The 24,951-nt window shown below is 52.8% G+C and overlaps 1 protein-coding gene across 1 annotated transcript; it reads left to right on the top strand.

Annotated features, from left to right (window-relative positions):
* Positions 1-6,712: 6,712 nt before the first annotated feature.
* LOC136634430 (solute carrier family 2, facilitated glucose transporter member 11-like) lies at positions 6,713-22,164 on the top strand. The gene is made up of 12 exons (XM_066609950.1): positions 6,713-6,736; positions 8,207-8,305; positions 9,042-9,202; positions 11,056-11,180; positions 13,224-13,353; positions 13,578-13,726; positions 15,648-15,840; positions 17,286-17,565; positions 18,404-18,505; positions 19,704-19,779; positions 21,576-21,703; positions 21,958-22,164. Exons 1-12 carry the CDS (start codon positions 6,713-6,715, stop codon positions 22,162-22,164), a joined length of 1,674 nt encoding a protein of 557 aa, XP_066466047.1.
* The last annotated feature ends 2,787 nt before the right edge of the window (positions 22,165-24,951 follow it).

The raw sequence follows: 24,951 nt of genomic DNA, 5'->3' as shown, positions 1-24,951 counted from the left end.
CAGCTCTTATTTCCATGTATCAGAGCCCTTCTAGAACTCTTATTCAGTGGTATGAGTGTCATCAAGTTGGCCACTGGGTTTTTGTTGGTTACTGATTGGTTGGGTGACCTGTGCTGTTCTATATTAAAATAAATAAAGTGAGCGGGGGTGACACCAAACCTAGTGATGCCACAGCAGCAATCTGGCCAGCATACCTAGGGATCACATCAGAATTCCACAGTGACAGAGCTATGTCAGCTTCACAACCGAGGTGCACATGCACAGTGACTGTCCGGGGTTGATATTTGCTAGACAACCATTGGAGCAGTTACCTAGTAGCTGATGCTGGATGGTCATCACCTACTCACTCCTTCGGTGCAGGATTTGTGTGGTGCCACTCCCACACAGTTGCTACCATTAATGACATGTGCATGTGTAGCAGTTGCCCCAATGACTTTCCATCCAGTGACTGGACAGGTGGCTCCCCTGACCCAATGCAGGGGGTCCTGTCTTTCTCAGGGGCATGACTTTGGTCTCCTCGTGTGGCAGCATGAGCTCCCTCTCTTTGCTCACCTGACTGGGGTTTGTTGTCTTGTGTAGATGAGGGTGGTGGTGCTGGGGGGGTGGAGAGGTGGGTTTCTTTGTGGAGGCCACCTGGGCTGGAGTTCCTGCAATGAGGACATGTATTAAGTGGATTCCTGCCACAACTGCTGTGAGGGCAGTGGCCTGCTTGTGCAACATGCTCCCTTTTGTATGTGACCCCCAGAATGAAACTGGACCCAGTGGCATCCCTATGGGGGTGCGGCAGGTGCATACCACACTGGGTGACACCCTTGGGGGGGATGACACCACTAGTGGCCAAAATTTTGGAAGCCCTTTGGAAAATTTGTGTTTCTGAATAATATCATCATGTTATATATACCATTGGAAAGGTAATTTCCAATTACCTTTGGGTCCCCTTAGGGAGAAAGGGAGGGTAAAAATGCTATAAATAAATAATAATGATAATAATTTCATGCACAATGTATTTTCTGTGTTCTATGAAAAGTTATGGCCAATTAACACCCACACCCACAACTGCCTTATGTCACAGAAAGGGGATTTTGGCTACAATCCTCTCCACACTTTCCTGGGAGTAAGCCACACTGAACACAATAGGACTGACTTCTGAGTAGACACGCATCGGATTGTGCTCTTCCTTCACTCAAAACTGACCAATGGGGCTGATTGTTCCGAGAGCCAATGAGGTGTTGTGACGACACTGCAGGGAACAAATAAGGGCCCACTCCTAACCAACTTTCCAGTGCCAATACAGCCTCAAATGTAACCTGGAGGTAAGTTCCCGCACCTTGAGGAGGTCTCCACGACTGTCCCCCCACAGCAGAATGCAGCAGCCCTCCCACTGGCACAGCTATATCAGTGCTGGAAAGTTGGATAGGATACGGCCCTAAGGTGTGAGCTTGAGCTCTCATTTCCACTGATCAGCATTCAGTAGTGTGAGTGTCCTCAAGTTGGCTCCGATGGCTTTTTGTGGGTAACTGATTTCTTGGATGACCTGTACTGCTATAAATTAAAAGAAATGGAGTGAATGGGGGTGACATCATTTATGCTTCTGCATTTAGACTGTGTGTGTGATTTGTTCAGGAGGAGGTTCGTCATGGGGGTGAAGCAATGAGCTCGTGATGCAAAGACGAGTGATATACTCGTGACCTGAGGCAGCTTGGAAAGCTCCGCCCCCAAGATCTTATGCTCTGTCATGAGAAAGTGGCTGGGGCAAGGGATGGCTGGTACCAGTTGACAGCCTTGGGGCAGTGACACCATTACTGGCCAAAATTGTGAAAATCTCGATATCTTTGAATAATACCATCATGTTATATATCACTAGATGTGTGATTTAATGCAGAATACGATGAAACAAACTGTGTTGATTATCTGTATTCTATCAAATATTATGGCCACAAAAAGTTGATTTCCTTCACTCAAAACCAGCCAGTGAGACTGATTCCAAGAGCCAATGAGGTGTTGTTATGACACAGCAGGGAACCCGTAAGGTGTTAATCCGAGTGAGCTCTGATTTCCAGGTCTCGGAGTTCATACCTGAACTCTTATTCACAGCCCAATACTGAGCTGCAGGGGGGGGGGAGGCCTGTGTCCCTCCCTCCCCGCTCCCTCCCCCTGGCACGTCTCCCCCGCCTCCGCGGAATGCCTCCTCCTCGCCTCACCCCACGCTTACCTTTCTGCTGCTTGGTGGTCCGTGCGACTGCCGAGCACTGGAGGTCGGGCGCCCGCCCAGCAGTAGGGCCCGCACTGCGCACCAGTGCTTGGGCTCTCAGTGTTGGGAGAGTTAGAACAGACTAAAGAAAATATTTCTTTACTCAGCGTGTGGTTGGTCTGTGGAACTCCTTGCCGCAGGAGGTGGTGATGGCATCTGGCCTGGATGCCTTTAAAAGGGGATTGGACAAGTTTCTGGAGGAAAAATTCATTACGGGTTACAAGCCATGATGTGCATGTGCAATCTACTGATTTTAGAAATGGGCTATGTCAGAATGCCAGATGCAAGGGAGGGCACCAGGATGAGGTCTCTTGTTATCTGGTGTGCTCCCTGGGGCATTTGGTGGGCCGCTGTGAGATACAGGATGCTGGACTAGTTGGGCCTATGGCCTGATCCAGTGGGGCTGTTCTTATGTTCTTAGTGGATGTCCCCTGGTTCTGGAGTTGTGTGAGAAGGAAAAGAGCATCTCTCTATCCTTCCCGTGAATAATTTTGTACGTCTCAACTGGTTTTGGCGGGTTATTTACCTACTTAATTTCTACCCCACCTTTCTCCCCAAAGGCAACTTACAACCATGTTGAGAAATACAAAGAACATAAAATCACAGTTAAAAACTTATTGGGTGGGTCAGCAACCCACTCCACTCAGAATGGTCCCTAGAAGACTCTAAAAGCCACTTCTGGTTTTTGGAGACAACTTCTGATTTGCCTCCAAGTGGCTTTTCTGTGGGCCGTTCTGAGGCCTATGGAGGCCAGTAGAGTGGGTTGCCAGCCCAGCATGACCCAGAAGAGGCCTCCCCGGTACGGCCAGGAGCATTGCGACCCACCGCCAAGGGCAAGGCGGGTTATGGCATCACTAAGATTAGGAATTTGCTGGGATAGAGAATCCTGCAGTGGGTGGGGGTGGGGGGGTTGGGGGCACTGCCTCATGGCTGCAGCTAGCAACTGTTTCTGTCTCCACGCCAACAGAGCTGGGGCAGAATGAGGGGGTAGGAGGAGGGGTCCCCCACTGCTGTGTCCTTCTCAGCATCTGTCAAAAATCCAGTGGACAATGCACTGCCCTCCAGCAACATGTTGCTCCTCTATGACAGCTGGCCAGGAGGGTGTGAGGGTGGGGTGGGGCGGGCAGAAGAGCCCTGCTGGATCAGGCCAAAGGCCCATCCAGTCCAGCTTCCTGTCTCTCTCAGTGGCCCACCAGATGCCCCAGGGAGCATGCAAGACAACAACAGGCCTGCACCTTGTTGGCACTCCCTGGCACCTGCCATTTGGAGAGAGGCTCCCTTGCACCCAGGCCTGGTGCCCGGACTCTCCGCCTCCTGTGCAGGTTCAGTGATGTTTGCACTCTCACTCTTCCAGAACAAACACCCCTGGCTGTCTCATTGTAGCGTTGCTCTGATTTTCCTGTTTGTGATCTTCTTTGGAGTTGGACCGAGTGAGTAGGGAGGCCAAGGAAGGGTGGGGGGCGGCCCAATTGGCACTTTGCAGGAGGCAGCACTGCCATCTGCAGAGTCAGAGCCCCGGTCTGTCCAGCTCAGTTCTGCCCCTGCTTACTGGAGGGAAGGAAAAGGCTGCCACTGAAGGTCTTCATCCTGGAAGCACACAGGGCAAGCCTTTCCTTGTCTGTTTTGCCCACCGCAGACGGAGCCACGATGTCTGTCATGATGGAGATCTTCAGCCAGTCTGCCAGACCAGCGGCTTTCCTGATTGGAGGCTGTCTGAACTGGGCGGGCCTCTTCCTCGTGGGACTCGCGTTCCCCTATGCTGTGGTGGGTCTGCAGTAAGGGCCAGCGCCTGCTTCCCTCCCGGCCTGCACCTTTCCGACCACCCCACTTCTCGCGTCTCCACTTGTGTCATTCTGTGGTGGCTGAGGGAGCTGTGTGCTGAGAGGCTGGGCTGGTGCTCTCAGTGCGCCACTTCTCAGATGGATCCCGTACATGGCTAAACGCAGCTCCCACCTCCACTCCTGCTCCAGCTGGGGGTCCTGAGGGGGGTTGTCGCTCACATCTGCATGTCTGTTCTCCCAGGTGGGCCTGGGTCCCTTTTGCTTCCTCTTCTTCATGGTGGTCCTCGTGGGTTCCGGAGCCTTCTTCTACCTGTTCCTCCCGGAGACAAAAGGGAAATCGATCGCGGAAATCACGGAAGAATTCAACGTGTTGCCTTTTGGAAAGAGACTCTCGGCTGTCCTCAGGCACGGGCTCCGGGAGGACCTCTCGGTCTACACCAACTTCTGAGGGATTAACCAGCCTGGGGAGGGCAAGGGGGCGACAGGAGCAAAGACAGTCTCCCTGCTGCGGTTGAGTGGGTTTCCTGCTGTGTGCAGTACCACACGCACAAAAGCACAGGCTAAGCATGTGTGTTGGCAACACTCCTTAGGGTGCCAGACCCTTTTGATACAGTGGGCCAAACAGCATTTGTAATAATTGGGCTCTCCCAGCCCCTCAGCAGCATCCCCCTCTTTGCCCCCTGCCCTGCAGTCTTCCTTGCCCCTTCCTCTCGTTTTCCTGGCCTCCAGCAGCCTCCTTCCATCTCTCCTTCCCGCAGCCTCAGGAGAAGCAGCACTGCTGGAAGGGCAGTGGTGGGACAGCCTGATTATCATGCGGACCAGATAAAGAGCTTCTGAGGGCCACACCCAGCTTGTGAGCCTTGTTTGACATCCCTGCCTTAGGGGGCATCCCTCTGGGCCAGCAAGGGGTCCACAGGGACTCTGTGGACTCTCCCTGTTGATGCTGCAGTGTGACCCCCCAGGGCTATCACCTCCTCCTCTCCTGCCCTCCCCTGGAGTGGGCCATTCCTCCCCTCATTGCTCATCACACATTGGCCCCTCTGCTTATGCACCTACTCACTCAGCGAGGCACCTCACAGCTGTGACCTGCACATTCCTGTTAGCTGAAGCCAAACTTGCAACTGCAGACCAGGGTCCCCTCCTCACCTCCCACCACTCCCCCTTGCCTCGCTGAAAGCCTTGGGGGGGGGTAGCACCCTCAAGCGCCCCTCCTGTGCAAAAGCCTGCTTCCATGATAAGGGATAAATGTTTCCCACCTTACCACGCACCAAGTGGGCCACTAATGCGGGCCCTGCCTCTGATATTATGGCTCTGATTCTATACACACTTACATGCGAGTACGTCTCATTGGGTTCTATGAGACTTACTTCTGAGTAGACATGTATAAGATTGTACTGTAGGATGTTTTTTGGTGGCTGGAGTGATTTGTGTTCCTTCCCCTCCAAGCTCTGTAGCTGTTTATGTGCATATTCTGAAAGATGCCAGCATGGCACAACTGGAGAAGCAGCCACAGAGACTACAAAACAATACACAATCCTGCCTGCCTGAGGACAGGCTGCAGAGTTGAGTTTCTGCCTGGAGGGGGCGGGAGGTTCATTTTAGTCCCCGCCTGTCTGAAAGAATCAGGAGGGTTTTCTGATTTGATCTGATTAATGCTGGGGATGGGGAAGGATGATCAGGAGGTGTCTGACTCACACTCAAGAGTAGCCACCTGCAAGAGCTGAACTTGGCTCATGATGGCTTTTGTTTTTATTAAGTGACAATCATTAACTATTTAACTGTGACTAACACCATGCATACCTTTAAGGTTTAAACATCTTGCTGCATCATGCCCACGAAGCCTTTTCCACCAGAGCTCCTTAGCAGGTTCCTGGAATGTCTGGCATGGAAGTGGGGACTGCGCTTGCAGGCTTGATTCTGCAGCGTCCAAAGCAGGAAACGGAATGTTCACAGATGGTGCTGAGCAGCCATCAAAAAAGGGCTCCCCTCACTGGTCACTCCTGGCTCCCGTATGGCTCAGGTAGGTTAGCTGTGCCGCAGGGAGAATTTTGTGGGCTACAACTTTTCCTCCGTAGCTCAGTTGTAATGAGACAAGTGGTACAGTAACACCCCCCCCCCCGCCCCTTTCCATACAATCCTAGACTGAGCATAGAGATGGCAGCCACAACTTTCAGGTTGGGAAATCAGTAGGGGGCTTTTAAGTGAGACTTCTGGCTTTCTAGGTGAACGCTGCAAAACAGCACTTCTCAAGTGGTGGGTTGGAGCCTGACTTTGTTGGGTCCCGAGGAGCCTCCAATGAAACATGGGTGATGGAAAACTCAGACGGCTAATTGCCTCAAGCTCTGGGATTCTTTAAAAAGCAGAAGCTGCTAACTGCCCTGCAAAGAGCCCTCCTCCACGTCCCAATTCAGGCCATGCTCCTAGCCCGTATCCTCTGGCCATGTGATGGGGCCGCACCCCCTTCCTGGATTGGACAGTGACTGATGGCAGAAGACTGTTCTGCCAGCAGCTGAGCTGGAGCCAAACCAAGTCCCATGAGAAGAACATTCTGCGATGAAAGATTAACCTTGCACTGCTTGATGCCACGCCAGACAAAGAGGATCAGGCAAAAGTGAAGTTGGGCACCCAGAACAGCTGCCACCTGAGTCCAGCAACCAGGAGGGCACCCATGAGCGCTGAGATGGCCACTTTCTTTCAGGACCTGGTAAGTGGCACCTTGTTTCTTTGCCTCATCCCACGCTGGGGGGGCCAGGAGCCCTCGTCAGCATCCGCTGATTAGGACCCAGTTATGGAGACAGTGCGCAAGCCTTGGTGCTTGTGGGAGTCTTGACGCAGCCCTTGGCACTTGTGGGATTCTTCCCTGCTGACTTGGCACGGAAGAAGAGAGGCAGCTCGGAACGCAAGACCAACCTCAACAGACGGCCCATTGGATTTGCAGCAGGTCCCACGAGAGGAGAGCTCAGGGAGGATTTTGTGCCTGGGCCCAGGGTCAGAAAGGGGCCCAGGAGACAAAGGAGAAATATCCTGGGATCTTACAATTGCCAATCTCATTTGGGATGCTGGTGGCGCTACTGCGGGTGGTGGCTACCGCAAGCCATGTGCGCAGGGCCGAGGAATGCAGACCTGACACTCCTTAACACCGTGTCCGGTCTGGGAGGAAACTGGCCTGCTGCAGGAGCTCTTTGGCTTGTAGACCTGCTTCCCATGAAGGAGCGTAGAGGAGCTCAGGGACACAACTGCGGGACTCCAGCTGCTTCCGAAGTCCGTTTTGGTGCACACAGAACACTTTCCATTCTATTGTGAGCCTAAATACCCTGATGCTGATTTTCTGCAATGATTTTCTAGATTGAAAAGGTTCTAGAGAGACTTGGGCGTGTGTCTGATTTTCTGTATTACTGTATCTACCCGCTGGTGCTCCAAGTAGACCTGGACTCCAAAGACTTTTCTGCTGTCGCTACCCTCCTTCCCCCAATTTCATTCCTCCCTGCCTTCCTTTCACTGCTGCTTGGTCCGAAGGCACAACTTTGGGCCACAGAATGGCAACCAAATGCCCCCCTTCCCCATCACACAAAAAGTGTGCTTGTCCCCTCCAAAAGGCCATGCCTGAATGGTCCCAGATGCTGAACCGGTGGTCGGTGTGCCAGTCTGCTCTGGGATTTTTAAGGCCGCTGCTTCCTTAAAGATGCACACTAGGGACAGAGCTCCCTACCACAGCAGGCCCCCTCCCAGCTAGAGGGATGTGGCGCTGCAATGAGTTGTGAAACGGGAGGGTGGACAAGACCAAGCCGTCCTTCAGGATGTGAGGCAGGCTCGGCTCTGCTCTGCCTCCCACTCACACCTCAGGTGAAGCTCTCTCGTTTATGCATGACAGGTCAGCCTTGGGAGTGAATTTCCCCCACAGTCAAGCTGGGTAATAGTGCCAGGTTTATGTTCTGCTTCGCCTTCCCAATCTCATGCAGCTTTGCTCACTTTCTTGAGTCGCCGTCTGAAAGTCATTCTTGCAGCGATCTGGCACCTCCAGCCAGCACAGGAGCTCTTTTTTGTACCGGTCTCTTTTCCTGCCATGAAGTAAGTTGCAAAGTGAAAGTCCTGGAGCTTTCACTGAGCACAAATTCTGGACTTTGCACAAAGAGAGAAAGAAACCTCTCTCTCTCTCTCTCCCCCCCCCCCCCAGGTTCAGTACCGGCGACTGCTCCAAATGATTTTTGTGCTGGGAGTCGGGGGCTCATTCCAGGTTGGCTTCCAGATCTCTATGATCACCTACACATCTGTGGTAAGAAACACCGGAATGCCGCGACGCTTTCCGCAGCCCCACCATCAGAGCTGGCCCAGCTGCCCTCCCAGCCCTGTCTTGTACCTGGCCACAGCATCCCTCTCCAGGGCTGGATGCCCCACAGCTGCCCTGCCACACGTCACGTGCTGCAGCCATCAAAGTGGCCAGCCTGCCCTTTCCTTCCATGTATCTTTCCTCAGACTGGAACCCTGAGAGATGGGTGGCTTCCAGAGCATGCCACAAAGGTCTTGTTTTGGTGGCAGTCCTGCTGGGAGCAGTGGCATAGCAAGCACAGGGCATGAGGGTGATCTGCCCTGGGTGCCAGTCAAGAAGGGGGTGCCTATGGCCAGGAAGCACACGAGCTCTCACCCCACCCCCAAGGATGCCAACCATCACCAGTGAGGTTTCCCTTTATCTCACTGTATTGCATTAGCCCCTCTGAAACGTGCTGCAGGTCTGCCCCAGAACTGGCTTTTCCCATATGTGGGCGGACTGGTTGTGGGCGACTCCCTTTGGTCAACTTGAGCTGCAGCCAAAAATGATCTCAGCCACTGGTAGCGGAGTTGGTGGAGTTGGGGTGCAAGGCGAAGGAGGAAGTGATGTGGCAACATCACATGACATGATGGCATTGTCTCTGCCCTGGCGGCTGCTGCCACTACTGAGTCTGGCTGCTGCTGGCTTCTTGGGAAGGTGTGTGCCTCTGATCTCGACTACCTGCCTGCTTTCTCCTTTCCAGCACGTGAAGGCGTTTATCAACGACACCTGGCTGGAGCGCTCTGGCCTCCCTGTCCCGCCGGAAACCCTCACCCTGCTCTGGTCGTCGGTGGTGTCCATCTACGGCTTAGGAGGGCTCCTGAGTTCCATGACAAGTGGATACCTGGCGGGGAAGTATGGAAAGTATGCCAAAGTTCCCAGCCCCGACTGGTCGCGGGGAACCCATGAAAGCCAGAAAGTGCTGAGCCAGGAGCAAAGTGGGTGCAGGACTCGGCCACGGGCCTTTTAGCCTTGCTGGAGCTCATTTCTGGAGCTCGCTGGGGTTTTCTAGGCCCGGCCAGAAGGGTCTTCTCACCTCTAGCGGACAGAACAGGAATCGGGCCTGGTAATAAGGAGTGGAGTCATTTGCAGCGTTCTTGCATGGCTCATGTGCTATCATAGGGAGCTCACACATGCATACGATGCTGGGGAGTGACTGTGATTGCATGCTCTGGAACTGGACACGGACTGTGTGACCAGACCTCTACAGTCACTGACCCCTTACACGGGGCCCACTTTGGGAAGCTGGCTCACTGGCCTCCTTGCCAGCTTCTCCAGACTTCTCCCAGTCAGCGCAGTACCTGCTGAGGCCCCTGGAGGCAGGGAGGCTGAGGTCCCGATTCTAACCAACTTTCCTGCGCTGATGCAGGCACAGTGCAGCCCCAAGGGAAGGGAGCAAGCATTTCCTTGCCTTCTGTGACTGCCTTCCCACCTCCCCTTCTGCACAACTGCGTCAGCGCTGGAAAGTTGGCTAGGATTGGGCCCTGAGAGTCCGGGTGTCAGAAGAGAGTCACTTGGACCAAGGGGGGAGGGGAGGCTCTTCCTCCCCTCTGAGTATGAGGTGCTCTTGTTTACTTAGGGGGGCTGCATGTGAGTGGCTTCCTTCCATGTGCTTCCCACATGTGCTCAGTTCACCACTGATGAGAGGCAGAGATGATCTTAGAGGGTCTCTATTTTTTGCCTTCCACCCTGGCCTGAGGGGAAGCAGCACATCTTGTGCTTCAGAGTGCCACCACCTCTGACCAAAGCGATCCCTGCTTCTGTGTGCGGCTTGTTGTACTTTTCCCCCCAACCCAGTGAGATTTCAAGGAGGCCCTTTGAGATTTCCAGGGTTGGCTTCTGGCAAGGAGGAGTTGTGGGGCCCAATGCAAAACATCATTGTGGGGGCTGGGCTTGCTCCAGGATGAGCAGCAGCATCAAGGCACCCAGCAGCATCACCACCGCCAACTGCTGCTGGGTGGGGGGTTTCAAACCAATCGGACGGGGGGGGGGCGTCCAGTGGCAATAGTCCCTCCTCGCTGCACTCTCCTCCATGCCGGAGTGTCAGCTACAGGGCAAAGTGCTGGCTGCGGCTGTGGGCACTCCACTCACTGCCCCAATGTGGGGCTCCTCCAGGTGCGGGGTCCAATTTGGCAGCATTGGTCAAATTGCTTGAAGGCCAGCCCTGCCTTCCAGAGTTGTCTGGAGACAGGTGCCAATCTCTGAGACTCCAGGCCAACCCCACCGTGGGACCACCTGCTGCCACACCCAGGGTTAGCCTAGGAGCAGAAGGGGCCCATCTGGGAACATTTTTGGTGGGGCCCCAGGTTTGCTGCAAAGGTCTGTAGAATCTTAGAGGTATAAATTAAGAGCATTGTAGACACCTCTAGGGTAGAATGGAGAGCAATCCAAATATGTGCTGGAAAAGTGCTTGTGAGTTCATGGACCAAAAGGATCTGAGGACATTTGAATCTAAAATTGCAGACTTGAAGGCCTTCAAGTAAACCACCAAATGTGCAGAATTACGAAGCCACTTGTTTTAGTGTGTCTGTGAAATGACTTAGTACAAATGTTATTTGCTGTTTAGAAGAAAAAAAACCAAAATGTTGCGCTGTGTGTAATTGACAAGACTGGAGCAGATGACCCTGGCGTGGGGGCCCTTAGGCACAGGGCCCAATTGGCCCTACCCCCTGCGGCTGCCCCTTCCATTGCAGCTGTGCCTGTCTTCCTGCCCACAGAAAGAAGTGCCTGCTGGGCAACAACGTGGTCATGCTGCTCAGCGCGTGCCTCCTGGGCTTCAGCAAGGCGGCCAGGTCCTTCGAGATGCTCCTGGTGGGCCGCTTCCTCAGCGGTGTCAGTGCAGGTGAGCAGCACCGGCCCTCCTTGCGAGGGGATGGCGAGGCTGGAGTTGGGGCTCTCCCAGAGGAAGGGAGGCGGGTCGCCTGCACTGTGTATTGAATAATAATAATAATAATAATAATAATAATACAGGTATTTATATACCGCCTTCCTTGGTCGTCAGATTTCTCCTCAGACTTTATTCAAGGCGGTTTACATGGGCAGGCTGTTCTAAATCCCCGTAGGGATTTTTACAATCGAAGAAAGGTTCTATCTTTCAAGAACCACAACATTTCAGATGGATCTTTCTGATCTGATATCACATTCTGGCCTCCAGTTTCCTCCCACGCAAGCTGACAAGCAGCTCCTTCATCTCTCACATGGAGGGCAGCCAAGATGCTTCTTTGCTCACACCGAAGAGCAGGTGGAATAACTTGGCTCGGCTTGTCAGCTGCTTCAAGGTCTCACAATTCACAGTGCCGGTGGCCTTGAACTGGCGACCTGCGGATGTTATCTTCAGGCAAACGGAGGCTCTACCCTCTAGACCAGACCTCCTCCCTCTAGACTAGACCAGAACCTCCTTGAAGCCCAGGTTCCTCTTGAGGTTTTGCCTGGCAGCCCCTAACGTCTGCTGGAGCAGGATACTGGTGGGGGGGCAGTGTTGGCAACACGCAGGTTGCTGAGGAGGAGGTGTCTGCCTCCACAGTGTGCGCTTCTGCATCCTCTGAACCTAACCATTATAAGAACCTCAGAGGAGCCCTGCTGGATCAGGCCAGGCCCATCTCACAGGAACCCACCATGTTACCAAAAGGGCTGTTTTGTTTAGGGGAATTATTGCACTGCCCTTATTGGAACCTTAGGGTCGTAGGCTGGATAACAAGAGAAATTCCCTTTTGCTTAAAGAGGAGACTGAGAGAAAGATAACTTTCAATAAAAGATTATGCAAAAGAACAAAGGTAAACATACAGCACGTGGAGAAATGATATTTCTTGGTCCTAATGCTTGAATCCAGTGTACCTGGCCTCCATGGTGGTTGCGTGTGGAGGGTATTTGCTGCATCCGAGGAAAACAGATAAGGAAGGGGGTTGTAGGGAAGGCTTTAGGGGTCCCTGCTCTGCCAACCCCAGCTGCTAACTAAAGATGGGGAGAGAAGGGGAGAAAAAGGGGGGGAAGAAGGGAAAGAGTTCCAGGCGCAAGACAGTTACCTGTCCTGTAGAGCAGTTGGAGGGGGGAGAGTCCTGTGGAGAGGACCCTCTGACACAAGCTGGGTGCTTGGAGTCATGCCTTCATATGTATACATTTGAATGGGGATCAGGATGTAGGTATCAGTTATCAGCAAAATTCAATCGGGGGTGCTGGCTGGCTTCCTAGAAAGGGGAACTTAACAAAGACTGTGTGGAAAAAATACAGGTTGTAGGTACAGGTTGAAACGGAATTTCAACACCAAAATCATTGAAGGCAGTTCAAAGTTGCCCACAGTACTGTAGGAGATGCTTAAAGAGTGATTGGTTTAAGACACAAGACTTCCTCCCATAATGTGTGACAATGGGGTGTGTGTGTGTGTGTGTGTAACCCTGAGCTTGTGGCTTGACCAAATTCCTGGAAATGTGGCCTGTATGCTGGGAGAACAGTTTGACTTGCATGATATTGGAGTCCATAATAGCATAACTAGATATCGAGAGAAAATCACAGCTAAAAGGCAAGAGGGGATTTTCAGGTCACAACCAGATGCCTCAAGATGACAAGAGACCCGTATCTGATTGCCTCTCCCTTGTATCTGGCATTCAGAGATCAGTTCCCTTTAAATCTGGAGGCTGAACGTAGCCATCGTGGCTTGTAACCTGTGATGTCCAATCCCCTTTTAAAGGCATCCAGGCCGGGTGCCATCCCCATATCCTGTGGCAAGGAGTTCCACAGGCTAATTATATGCTGTGTAACAAAATATTTCATTTTTCCTGTTCCAACTCTCCCAACATTCAATTTTAGTGGCTGTCCCCTGGATCTGGTGTTGTGAGAGAGGAAAAAGAACCTCTCTCTACTCTATCCCCATGCCTGCCTTCTGTTCCAGGTCTATGTGTCCCTCTCCACCCCCAGTACCTCGGGGAAGTGTCCCCCAAGAAGCTCCGTGGATTTGCAAACTCCACCATCTCCCTGTTTAGAAGTCTGGGAAAGGCCCTCGGCCAAATTATGGGCCAAAGGTAGAGTCCTGCATGACTGCCCCTTCCAGTTCTGTTCCTTGCGTAGGCGACTGCCCTCTGGAGGACCACACAGCCAGCTCTGCCTGTGCAGGAGGGGATTCTGAGTCACACACACCAGTGGGCTCAACACCTCTGGGCATGTGCCTTTGTGAGTGGCAGTGGTGCAGGGAGGGGGTGCGATAGATTTGAAGCAAAGCCTGATCTCTTCTGCTCTGCTTTGCCAGAGAGCTTCTGGGAACAGCCTTGTTGTGGCCAGTGCTGATGGCCTTCACCGGCATCAGCTCTTCCATCCAGCTGCTGACTCTTCCCTTCTTCCCCGAGTCCCCGCCTCACCTGTTCTTGCACAAAGGAGACGAGGAAGCCTGCTTGAAAGGTAAACTGGGCCCAGGGCTCTTCCTGTTGACAGGTCATGCAGAAGGTCTTCTGACGGCCAGGCAGTCTCTACTGTTGTCAAAGCAGAGAGGGATAGAACTTCATTTTATTTATTTGCTTGTGATGATTTAATTTGGCCACTCACCTGGGCAATATGGTGGCGAACATGTGTTGCGTTGGGTGTCCTGGCCCACTCACCACCGAGTGAGATCAGTGGTCTTCAACCTTTTTAATGCCACGACCCCCAAAATCAAGTATGAGACTGGGGTGCACCCCCAATCCTGCCCCCCTCCCAGGACCCAATCTGTAAATCCCCCAAATGAGGTTTCACAACCCCATTGGGGTCACAGCCCACAGGTTGAAGAACACCGCCCTAGATGTTGAGGGTGTGCATTAGGTTCGCGTCCCCTTGGAGATGCTCATCTCTAACCCACTCATTCAGGTTTCATCTTCAAGCTCTTGGCTTTGGGAAAACATTTTTCACCAAGTCTAGAGCGCTTTGTCATCAGCTTCTCTTTCTTTTTTCCTCCTCAGAAGAATGCAGCTTGGCACATTGGCATGAGGATCTAACTTGCTTTGGTCATACAGCTTGGCTCATTTGCCTGAGTGATCTGAATTACTTTGGTCAATTATTTCCAACATCGCCTAGCATTTAACATAAGAAGAACCCTGCTGGAGCCTAAACTGGGGCCTACCAGATCCAGTTGCCCACAGTGGCCTAACAGCAGCTTCAGGGAAGACTACAAGCAGGCGAGGAAGACAGCCCCTCTCTAGCTTTGGCTTCCCTGCAACTGGTATTCGGAGGCTTCCTGTTGCCAAACCTAGAGGTAGTGTGTAGGTGTCATGAGTGACACCATGAATTTGTCCAACCCCTTTTTAAACTCATCGAAATGAATGGCTGCCACCATATCTGCTGGCAGATATGGTGGCAGCAGTTTCCACATGCTAATTATGTGCTGGATCTCTTCTTGACTCCTTTCCTACAATCCAGTGGTTCTCACACATTTAGCCCTGGGACCCACTTTTTAGAATGAGAATCTGTCAGGACCCACCGGAAGTGATGTCATGGCCAGGAGTGACATCATCAAGCAGGAACATTTTTAAGCATCCTAGGCTGCAATCCTACCCACACTGACCCAGGAGTAAGTCCCATTGACTATCATTATTAAAAGAATATACGTAGTAGTTTGTTAAAAGTACAGGTCTGTCACTTTTCCCCAAATGCAGTCGCATACCATGGGAGCATCAGGTATTAAGATTTAAATATCGAAATGAATGGGGACCCGCCTGAAATTGGCTCGCAACCCACCTAGTGGGTCCCGACCCACAGTCTGAGAAACACTGCTCTAAGCTACAGTTACAGGCCAGAGGATGTCAGTTCCTCTCTGCGAGGTAGGGCAGGTGTATGGGGAAAATGTGACGTGGCATAAGAAGAGCTCCTCCCTGCTTCCCACAGCAGTCAGCCTCTGGGCAGGCCACAGACAAGGCAGGACGGCCCAGCAAGCAGTATCCAGGGGCAAACCGAACATGGTGGTTACCCCTGCCCCGTCGCCATATGTAGAGCTATTCTCCAATGGAAATCATTGATCAGTCCTCCCTGAATTGGTGTCATTCCCTTTCAGAGCCAGCTAAGCCAGTGGATCCACAGGTTAATCCCGCACTGTCTGCAGATCTTTCTCTCTGTCTGTCCCGAGTCTCCTGACAGTTTCAGGGGATGACCCTGAGTTCTGGCGGGGCGTGATGGGGGGGGTCTTGTTACATTGTGTGTGGGGGGATGAGACATGCCTGCTAAGCCCTAGGCTTCTCTGGTTCAACTCTAGGAATCCTCTGATGTGGCTCCAGCCAACCCTGTGCCAGTTTTGAGGCTGAGCGCATGGCTAGAAGGCCAGTGCTCACCCTGATGCCTTCCTTCTTGTTCCCAGCGATGGAGACGTTCTGGGGGAAAGGACACCATCAAGCAGAGCTCGACGACCTGAGAAAGGAGCGGGCGACCCTGAAGAGTGCCCGGAGCAAGAGCGTCTGGGAGGTGGTGAAGGACCCCTCCTTGCGCTGGCAGTTGTACATGCTGGTCCTCACCGTGGTCACCATGCAGCTGAGCGGCATCCATGCAGTTGAGTAGCAGCTGTGGGCAGCACACCCCCTAGGGCGGGGCAGCAGGATGCACATTGCTGGGGCACATGGATGCGTCTCTCCTGGGTGACTGGGGCCAGCTTAGGTGATGTAACTAGGCGGGCAGAGAGGGTGCATTTCCCTGAGTACATGCCTTGAGGGGGTATCTTAGAGGCTTCTGAAAGGCACTTCCGGTAGAGGTGTTTCTTTTTGTTAAAAACACAAAAGACCTCATTCTGATGTTTAAGATATTTTCCAGAAATTAAAACAGATGACTTTTCCAGCTAGAAATAAAAACTTTGGCTGCATCTACTGATGCAATATCACCGATACAACCTGCCTAGCGCGCTTTTAAAGTGTTTAAAATTAATAAAAATGAGAACGTCGAATGAGAATTTGGAAGAAAAACACATAACTCGACTTTCTGTCTTTCAAATCACAAAATCCTTACTCCTACCCTGTTCAATTCATTGACAAATGATCTTGCTCGACAGCTAAAAAGTGTCGATGCCACTCCCCGTAAAGCGATGGTAAATTCAGCTAAGGTTACGGCACAGATCATCACTCGCTTTCACCATACCAGGGTAATTCCTATGTTCTGGCCATACTATTGGCCTTTAATGCAATAGCCGTCTCACAGCTCTTAGTCAGGATTGCACCCTTAGGCACCTTGATATAGAACAGCAAGACCTGTACGGTCTTTGCTCGCCACTCTAGTCTCAGTTTCTGGTCATGTTTGGAAGGAGGCCTGAGTACCTACATCTTTTGGGACGTCCCCAAGAACGAAGGGCACATTCCCTCACTAGGTGGAACACCATCCCCTTGGAAGTGTTGGTCGGTGGACTCAAAGGGCTACTAGTTGATGAGAGACTCTGCTTGTGTAGGTTAGGAGGTGTGGAGTCACTTCGCCATATGTTATTCTCCTGCCCTCTGGATCAGGACTTACAATCTTGTCATTTAACCCCAATCCTGATCGCTTGCTTGGCCTGGCATAATTTGCCACATTCTGAGAGGTGTGGAGGTCTCCGAGGTGGTGGCTCAGTATATAAAGTTGATAATAAAGAGAAGGCTTCTAATTGTTGAACTTCTGTTATGATATTTGTGTCTAGTAAGTGACAGGGCTGGGTTGAGATAGAATATTTACGTTTTTTGTGCAAACTTATGCCAATAAAGGTTCTGAAAATGAGATGAAATCACAAAATCTGCAAAAAAATAAAACCCAAAGTGCCTTTCAGAGGCCTCAAAGACACCCTGTCAAGGCATGGTACCCAGGGCCTCAGAAGGTACCCAGTGTCATCGCCCCCCCCCCCGTCTTCGTATGGGGGTGTTAAAAATTTTGGGGAGTGTTATGGAGGTGTTAAAAGGTTTTGTGCTTCTGGATGTCAGATGCCTGAGCAACACCACTGGCCAGCTTGCTACTCTCCGAGTCCTGCTCATTCTGTGTCTTTCAGTTGCTCAGTTGTGCCAAAGTCTCAGTTGCTTCGCAGCATTGTGTCCAAATGCCTGCATCTGTGTGGAGAAGCAATGCCCTGCTCTGGCGCACTGTGTGGTGCTGTCCCTGACAGCGACGTGGTAGAGTCAGCTCCCGGCTTCTCCGTTAACCAGTCCTCTCCTCCTCAGATTTACTTCTATACATTTGAGGTGCTCCAGGCAGCCGGCTTTGACAAGGACCACATCCCTTACCTGACCCTGGGGGTCAGTCTCTGCGAACTGGTCTCGGCTGTGTTCTGTGTGAGTAGCACTGCGAGGGCATTGGGCTGGGGCAGCCAAACTTCAGGGGGTGCCTGGGAGGGCCACTTCCTCTCCACACGCACACACACACACGGCAGAGATTGACCGGAGGAGTGGCCACAGCAGCAGATTGACACAAGGGAGCTCTATTCCCCAGCAGAGTGCTGCGCACACACCCCTACCTGAGTGGGGAGAAATCCCAGGGGCAATGCGCCCAACATTCTGGCTTCCTGTAGAGAAGCCAGATGATGTGACGTTGATGTGACATTGTGACATTACTGCCCTGAGCACCAGGGCCATAAGTTACACCTTTGCCTGAGGTGGCTCCTGGACAGTGAGCTCATGATCTGCCTGAGAACAGAGTTGACTGGTGGAGCAGAAGACGTGCCAGCCACTCTGGGTAGACTTGCCACTGACAGCAGGCTCTGATACAGTCAGTGGCCTCCACCATCAGCACCTAACGCACCACCCATCCTCTATGTGCCACTTCATGGGCTGTGATCCAGACAGGGCAGCTGCACTCTTGGCAGAGCCAGTCTCTTTGGTCAGCCGCCTCCTCTTGGTCTGGGTGGTGATGGAAGATGCCCTGGGTGCAGAGCTGACCCAATGCCAGCACTGCTGGGGGGCAGTGACGTAGCTAAGGGGGCAGGGCTCAATTTCCCCAGGTGCCATGCCAGGGGGGTGTCAGGGGGTGCCTTTTGAAAGTTTTCTGAGGCCAGGGTGTGTATTAAAAAATTTTGTGCCCCCGGTTGCCAGATGGCTTAGCTACACCACTGCTGGGGGCCTAGGCACCTCCTGTCTGCAGAAGCCTCCATGTCATTTTTGTTTCCCCCCTCAGAGCTTCATCATTGAGCAGTTCAAGAGGAAGACGATCCTTTGGGGAGGCTACTGGCTGATGGCCACAGTGCTGGCTGTCGTCACCCTAACCCTGTCCCTGCAGGTAAGGCTGGTGTTGCCCTGTGTAACCTTCACCTGGAAGAAGCACCTCAGGCAACTTGAGGGAAGCCTAGCCTGGGGCTGATCAGAGGGATGGCAAGCCAGATCGTGGGGGGGTGGGGGAGAGAGACCCACTGGAGTGGGGCTGCTTAGTCCAGCAGGCTGGTGACAAAAGGGGCCACAGACAGACACAGGACAGATTCCGGCAGCCTGCTTCTGCAGCTTGCCCCCTCCCTGCAAGCATCCAGCAATCCAGAAAGCCAGATGGTGTAGTGCAGGGGTGTCCAAAGTTTTTGGCAGGAGGGCCACATCAGCTCTCTGACACTGTGTCGGGGGCCGGGGGGAAAAAGAATTAATTTACATTTAAAATTTGAATAAACTTATGTAAGTTTACATAAATGAATATATTAAAGATGAACTTATATGAATGAATGAATGGTCTTGCAATAGCTCAAGGCCTATAAAAGGCCTTGCACAAAGCAAGGCTGGCCTTTCCTTTGCTGTTACTACTGCATCACAGATGTGAAACAGCAAACAGTGGAAGGAGCCCTCATACCACAGCTCGCGTGAGAGGTCAAACAGTCACATGTAATCTGAGAGCAGTTGTGTCAGGCCAGTGTGGGCTCCAACAAATCTCTGGAGGGCCAGAGTCTCATTGGAGACTGTGGGCTCCTTGAGGGCCGCAAGTGGCCCCAGGGCTGGGGTTTGGGCACCCCTGGTGTAGAGGTTCGGGAGTTGGACTTAGACCTAGAAGACAGGTTCAAATCCCCAGCAGATTCAAACCCCTGTTCAACCACGAAGCTTCATGGGGCATCTTAGGCCAGTCACTCTCTCTCAGCCTTGCCTACCCGATAGTGTTGTTGTAAGGACAAAAGAAGGGGAGGAACCATGTGCACCACTCTGATCTCCTTGGTGATATAAAAAAGTGAAAAATAAATAAATAGGGGCAGAGTGCCTCTGAATGGTACAAACCCCCCTGAAGTTGCCCAGCCCCTTGTGTTGCTGCACATTCCATGCTGAGTCCTGTTCTTGGAGCATCTTCTCATTGAATAAGCTGCCCTCAGTCAGGCGCCCCCCATCTCCTGCAGGTTCCCTATGTTAGTGGTTCTGCACCTAAGCTGCTGTCAAAGCAGGACCACAAACCTACAACAGGCGTCCACAAGTAGTCAGAGCTCCCCGCTGAGAAATCATTTTTCTTCCAGCACTGGGCCTCCTGGATGCCGTACTGCAGCCTCGTACTGCTGTTCTGCTTTGTGATCTGCTTTGCAGTGGGCCCAGGTAAGCGGGCGACTATTGTGCAAGTGATGTTGGGAAGCGGGAGGACGGGACGGACCACATCCTGGCTGCATTCACTCCAAGGCTTTGGGGAAAGGGGGTGCTGGCACAGAAGTGACCCAGTCAGGGTTGGTCTCAGGAGCTGCAGGGCCTCACTAGAACAATTTTTGCAGGGGCCCCAGGTTCACCATAAAATCATAGGCAAAAATACAATTTATTGTGGACTTTCATATCTCTGTGGTAGAATGGAAAGCAATCCAGATGTGTGCTTCAGAAAGTGCATGTGAGTTAACGGACCACACGGCACCCAGCACCTTTTCATATCAAATTGCAGGCACGTCAGCCTACAAGCAAGCCAAGTGTGTAGATGACCTCTGAAAAGGAAATAGTCACAAAACCACTTGTGTTAGTGACTGTGAAATGATTGAATAAAAATATTAATTTCATGTTTTGCTTAGAGCAGGGGTGTCCAAATATTTTGGCAGGAGGGCCACATTTCACTGACACTGAGTCGGGGGCCAGGAAATAAAAGAATTAATTTACATTTAAAATTTGAATAAAATAAGATAAATGAATTTATTAGAGGTGGAACTTATATGAATGAATGGAGGTCTTACAGTAGCTTAAGGCCTATAAAAGGCCTTGCACAAAGCAAGGCCGGCCTTTCCATCGCTGCCACTGCAGCATCACAGGCGTGAAACAGCAAGCAGTGGAGGGAGCTCTCGTCCCACAGCTTGGGTGAGAGATTGAACAGTCGTGCTGTTTTCTCAGCATCATGCTGAGGAAAGTTGCGTTGGGCCAGCATGGGCTCCAGCAAGTCTCTGGAGGGCCAGAGGCTCATTGGAAACTGGGAGCTCCCCGAGGGCCAGATTGGGAGCTCCCAAGGGCCGCAAGTGGCCCCCGGGCCGGGGTTTGGGCAACCCTGGCTTAGAGAAAAAAATCACGATGTCCATTGCATTGTGTTGTTGTATGTGTTTGACAAGACTAGTATAGATGACCCCAGCACAGTGTCCCCTTTGGCATAGGAAACAAATGGGAGTCATTGGTCCAGTTGGCTTAAAGCCGGCATTGGCTTGGGGGGCTTTGCAGCTGAGTGCCTTCCTTCAGCTGCATGTTCCCAAAGACCTGCTGCTGCAGTTCTGTAACCCTTTCGCACATGGGACCATCCTTGCTTAACACTATTCCCACCTAGGCCTCGCCTGGGTGGCGAGAGGACAACCCTCCCTCCAGCATCAGGTCCTTTCAGCCACTTGAGTCGTCCCCAAGTGCTCTGCAGGGAAAAGGTCCTCTAAGCCAGGAGTTCAGGATGTCTGTGCCTGGGAGGGTCACCCATCTCGCGAGGCCTGGCCCAGCTCCTGTGGCCAAACTCTCCTGGCTCTCCACCCTTTCCTTTGGCTTTTCGCACACAGGGGCAGCAGCATCACCTGTGACTGGAGTGCTGCCTGTGACACATGCAGGCTTTCAGAGCAGAAGGGCCACTGACATGTTAAGCAAAAACATGGTGTCCTTCTGGACAAGCCAGCAGCAGGACCATGCAGTAGCTAAGAGGGGCATGGGGTACATTGCCCCAGGTTCCATGCCTGAAGGGGGTGCCATCTTGCACCCCCAACGGCACATCCCAGAGCAGTTGGACACGTGTTTAGGAGGAGTCCTGAGGTGCAGGGAGGTTTTCATGAAAACTGGAAATGCCTTTTGGAGGCTTCCAGGGTGCCTTCGCTGGGGGGTGTTCTGGGTACCTGGGCATTAACATTTTTGTGCCTTAACTATGGCACTGAGACCACTCCGGTTTCCTCCCGCAGCTGGTGCCATTGGGTCTGTGAGGGTAGAGATCTTTGACCAGTCCTCCAGATCGTCGGCCTTTGTGATTGGCGGGGCCTTCAACTGGATCGGGGTCTTTGCCATCGGAATGGTGTTCCCCTTTATCGTGGTGAGTGTCCGGCTTCCGAGCAGAGCTGCTCCCCCGGTGCCTGCTGCTTCTTGCAGGAGATGAACTGCACGGCCGCGGCAAAACCTGCCACATGCAGAATGAGGCTGCCAATTTGCAGTGGGAGCCTGGGCCCCATCCTGGCTGGGCTGGGCTGGGCAGCGGCAGTGCCTGCTGAAAGTCCCTCTGGGGGCCTGCATGGACGTGATGGCCGTGTTGGGGGAAGTGGCTCCTCACTAGGGTCTTTCCCCCTGTAGGAAAGTTTCCAGCAGTTCAGCTTCCTCATCTTCATGGGCGCCCTCTACTTGTCTGGACTCCTCATTTACTTCTTCCTGCCCGAGACCAAGAACAAATCCATCGTGGAGATCAGGGAAGAGTTTGATAAGCTGAATTTTAAGGGGAAGTCGGCTCTCGCCTTGGACGGGAGTGTCACGGAAGTGGGTAGATTCTGCACCAAGCTCTAAGTGGCGCTGGAATCAGCCAGGCTGGAAATTCACAAGCTGGGGCAGTAACCAGAGGCCGAGGCTGCCAGGCTGAGAGTCCACTGGTAGCAGCACAGAAGACACTGGCCTGAATTTGCACCTGGGCCAGTCCCTCTCACCGGGAAGGTGGGTTCCTCCTGCCTACCAGCTTCTTCACTCTTCATCATCCGGATCATCACGTAGCAGGACGCAGAGCCCTGGCAGAGTTGCCTGCAGGGAATAGGAGGCCAAGGCACCTGCCGGGGCTCAAGCCCCCAAGGACAGCAGGCCAAACTCAGGAACTGTGTGGTTGGTCTGATGGGTGAGAAGCACAGCCGTGTCCTGCTGCTGCCTCCCAAATCACACACACAAACAAACAAACTGTGCCATGGACCAGTCCTGTTCCCTTCAGCTAACTCCCCCTTTGTCAAACGGGGACAAGAGCGGCCTACCCCTCAGAGTGCTTGTGACTGAGGACAATCTAAACAAGGCATGTGCAGAGGGCTGTGTGGAGAAGACCCAGCTGTCACCTCATGGAGTGCACGATCTGGAGCCTATGGCTCAGGGTGCAGGCAGGGCTGTGTTACTGGGAAACCAAACCTTGTGCGCAGGATCAGTGCTGACCCAAAGAAGAGGCCTGCTTTGCTCCACTGCATGGTGGGTCCAGATGGAAGTGGGGCCCTCTGGCGCAGCATCCTCTAGATCCTCTGGTCAGCCAGATGTCCTGCTTGGTAGGAACCTCCCGCAACTCGCAGTGAGACCTCCTCTTCGCTGTTCTCTGATCCCGTTCAAAGCCGTCTGGGCTGTGGCCATCACAGTGCTTCCCAAACTGTGAGCCGTGGTTCCCCAGAGAGCTGCAGAAACCAGCCAGGGGAGCCACAGAATCCTTGAGAAGAATCCGCCACCTTTGCAATGTATAGTATTGTAGCCCTAATGGGGAGCCGTGGCCAAAGACCCAGCAGGTCAACGAAGCTGCCAGTCAAAAAAGTTTGGGACCTGCTGATCACAGATTCCTACATAGATGATGTGTTGGCTGAAGGACCTCATCCTCTGTCTTAAATTGGCTGCCAATCATTTTAATGGAGTCGCCCCCCCCCCACTGTACCTGAGAGCAGGCTGTCTTCATCCCCCTTCAAGGGTCGAACCTCTCTTGCCAGCCAAACACTTTGCTCAGAGGAGCCACCCAACTGAGTCCTCCTTTATCCAAGCTCAGTTGCCCCAGCACATTGGCCTTTTATAACAACATAACAACAACCCCACTGGATCAGGACATAGGCCCATCTAGTCCAGCTTCCTGTATCTCACAGCAGCCCACCTAATGCCCCAGGGAGCATGCCAGATAACAAGAGACCTGCATCCTGGTGCCCTCCCTTGCATCTGGCATTCTGACATAGCCCATTTCTTGTACATACACATCACGGCTTGTAACCCGTAAAGGATTTTTCATCCAGAAACTTGGCCAATCCCCTTTTAAAGGCGTCCAGGCCAGATGCCATCACCACATCCTGTGGCAAGGAGTTCCACAGACCAACCACACGCTGAGTAAAGAAATATTTTCTTTTGTCTGTTCTAACTCTCCCAACACTCCATTTTAGTGGATGACCCCTGGTTCTGGTGTTATGTGAGAGCGTAAAGAGCATCTCTCTATCCACTCTGTCCACCCCCTGCATAATTTTGTATGTCTCAATCATGTCCCCCTCAGGTGCCTCTTTTCTAGGCTGAAGAGGCCTAAACACCATAACCTTTCCTCATAAGGAAGGTGCCCCAGCCCCGTAATCATCTTAGTCGCTCTCTTTTGCACCTTTTCCATTTCCACTATGTCTTTTTTGAGATGCGGCGACCAGAACTGGACACAATACTCCAGGTGTGGCCTTACCATCGATTTGTACAACGGCATTATAATACTAACCGTTTTGTTCTCAATACCCTTCCTAATGATCCCAAGCATAGAATTGGCCTTCTTCACTGCCGCCGCACATTGGGTCGACACTTTCATCGACCTGTCCACCACCACCCCAAGATCTCTCTCCTGATCTGTCACAGACAGCTCAGAACCCATCAGCCTATATGTGAAGTTTTGATTTTTTGCCCCAATGTGCATGACTTTGCACTTACTGACAATGAAGCACATCTGCCATTTTGCTGCCCATTCTGCCAGTCTGGAGAGATCCTTCTGGAGCTCTTCACAATCTCTTCTGGTCTTCACCACTCGGAAAGGTTTCTGCTCCTCCTCCTGGGCAAGAGGACCCAGTTCTGCCCCTGGGCATTCGGGGGGGAGGGGGCCTGGCTGGGGGTCTCCAGCCCCGTTGTGCTCCTCCTCCAGGGCAAGAGGACCCAGTTCTTCCCCAGGACATTCAGGGGGAGGGGGAGGAGGGGGCCTGGCTGGAGGTCTTCAGCCCTGTTAGGCTCATCCTCCTGGGCAAGAGGACCCAGTTCTGCCCCTGGGCAGTCAGGGGGAGGGAGGGGGCGTGGCTGGGGGTCTCCAGCCCCATTGCACTCCTCCTCCAGGGCAAGAGGACCCAGTTCTGCCCCGGACCTTCAGGGGAGGGAGGGGGCTGGAAAGGGGTCGCTCTTCGCCCAGCCCAAGAAAGGGGGCCTGGCTGGGGGTCTTCAGCCCCCCCGCAAAAAGTAACCCGGGCGACCCTTGCCCGGGGGTCCAGCCCCCCCCCCAGCGCCGTGTCCGGTCTGGGGGGAGAACCAGCCGCTGCCCCTCCAGCGGGAAGGCGCACAGCGCAGCGACCAGCCACAGCTATGAGAGCCGCACGCTTATGACCCGGCTCGCACTTACGC

This window comes from Tiliqua scincoides, chromosome 14 (assembly GCF_035046505.1).
Source record: "Tiliqua scincoides isolate rTilSci1 chromosome 14, rTilSci1.hap2, whole genome shotgun sequence".
Lineage (NCBI taxonomy): Eukaryota > Metazoa > Chordata > Lepidosauria > Squamata > Scincidae > Tiliqua > Tiliqua scincoides.
Note: the sequence above shows the minus strand (reverse complement) of the source record. Positions and strands in the feature narration are given on the sequence as shown.

What these genes read in the sequence shown, in the direction of transcription:
- LOC136634430 (XM_066609950.1), top strand. Translation starts at nt 6,713, where the DNA reads ATGGCCACTTTCTTTCAGGACCTG. An exon ending in TGGTCTCGGCTGTGTTCTGT is followed by an intron (nt 17,566 to 18,403) that starts GTGAGTAGCACT and finishes TTCCCCCCTCAG; the next exon opens with AGCTTCATCATTGAGCAGTT. An exon ending in CTGCTTTGCAGTGGGCCCAG is followed by an intron (nt 19,780 to 21,575) that starts GTAAGCGGGCGA and finishes TTCCTCCCGCAG; the next exon opens with CTGGTGCCATTGGGTCTGTG.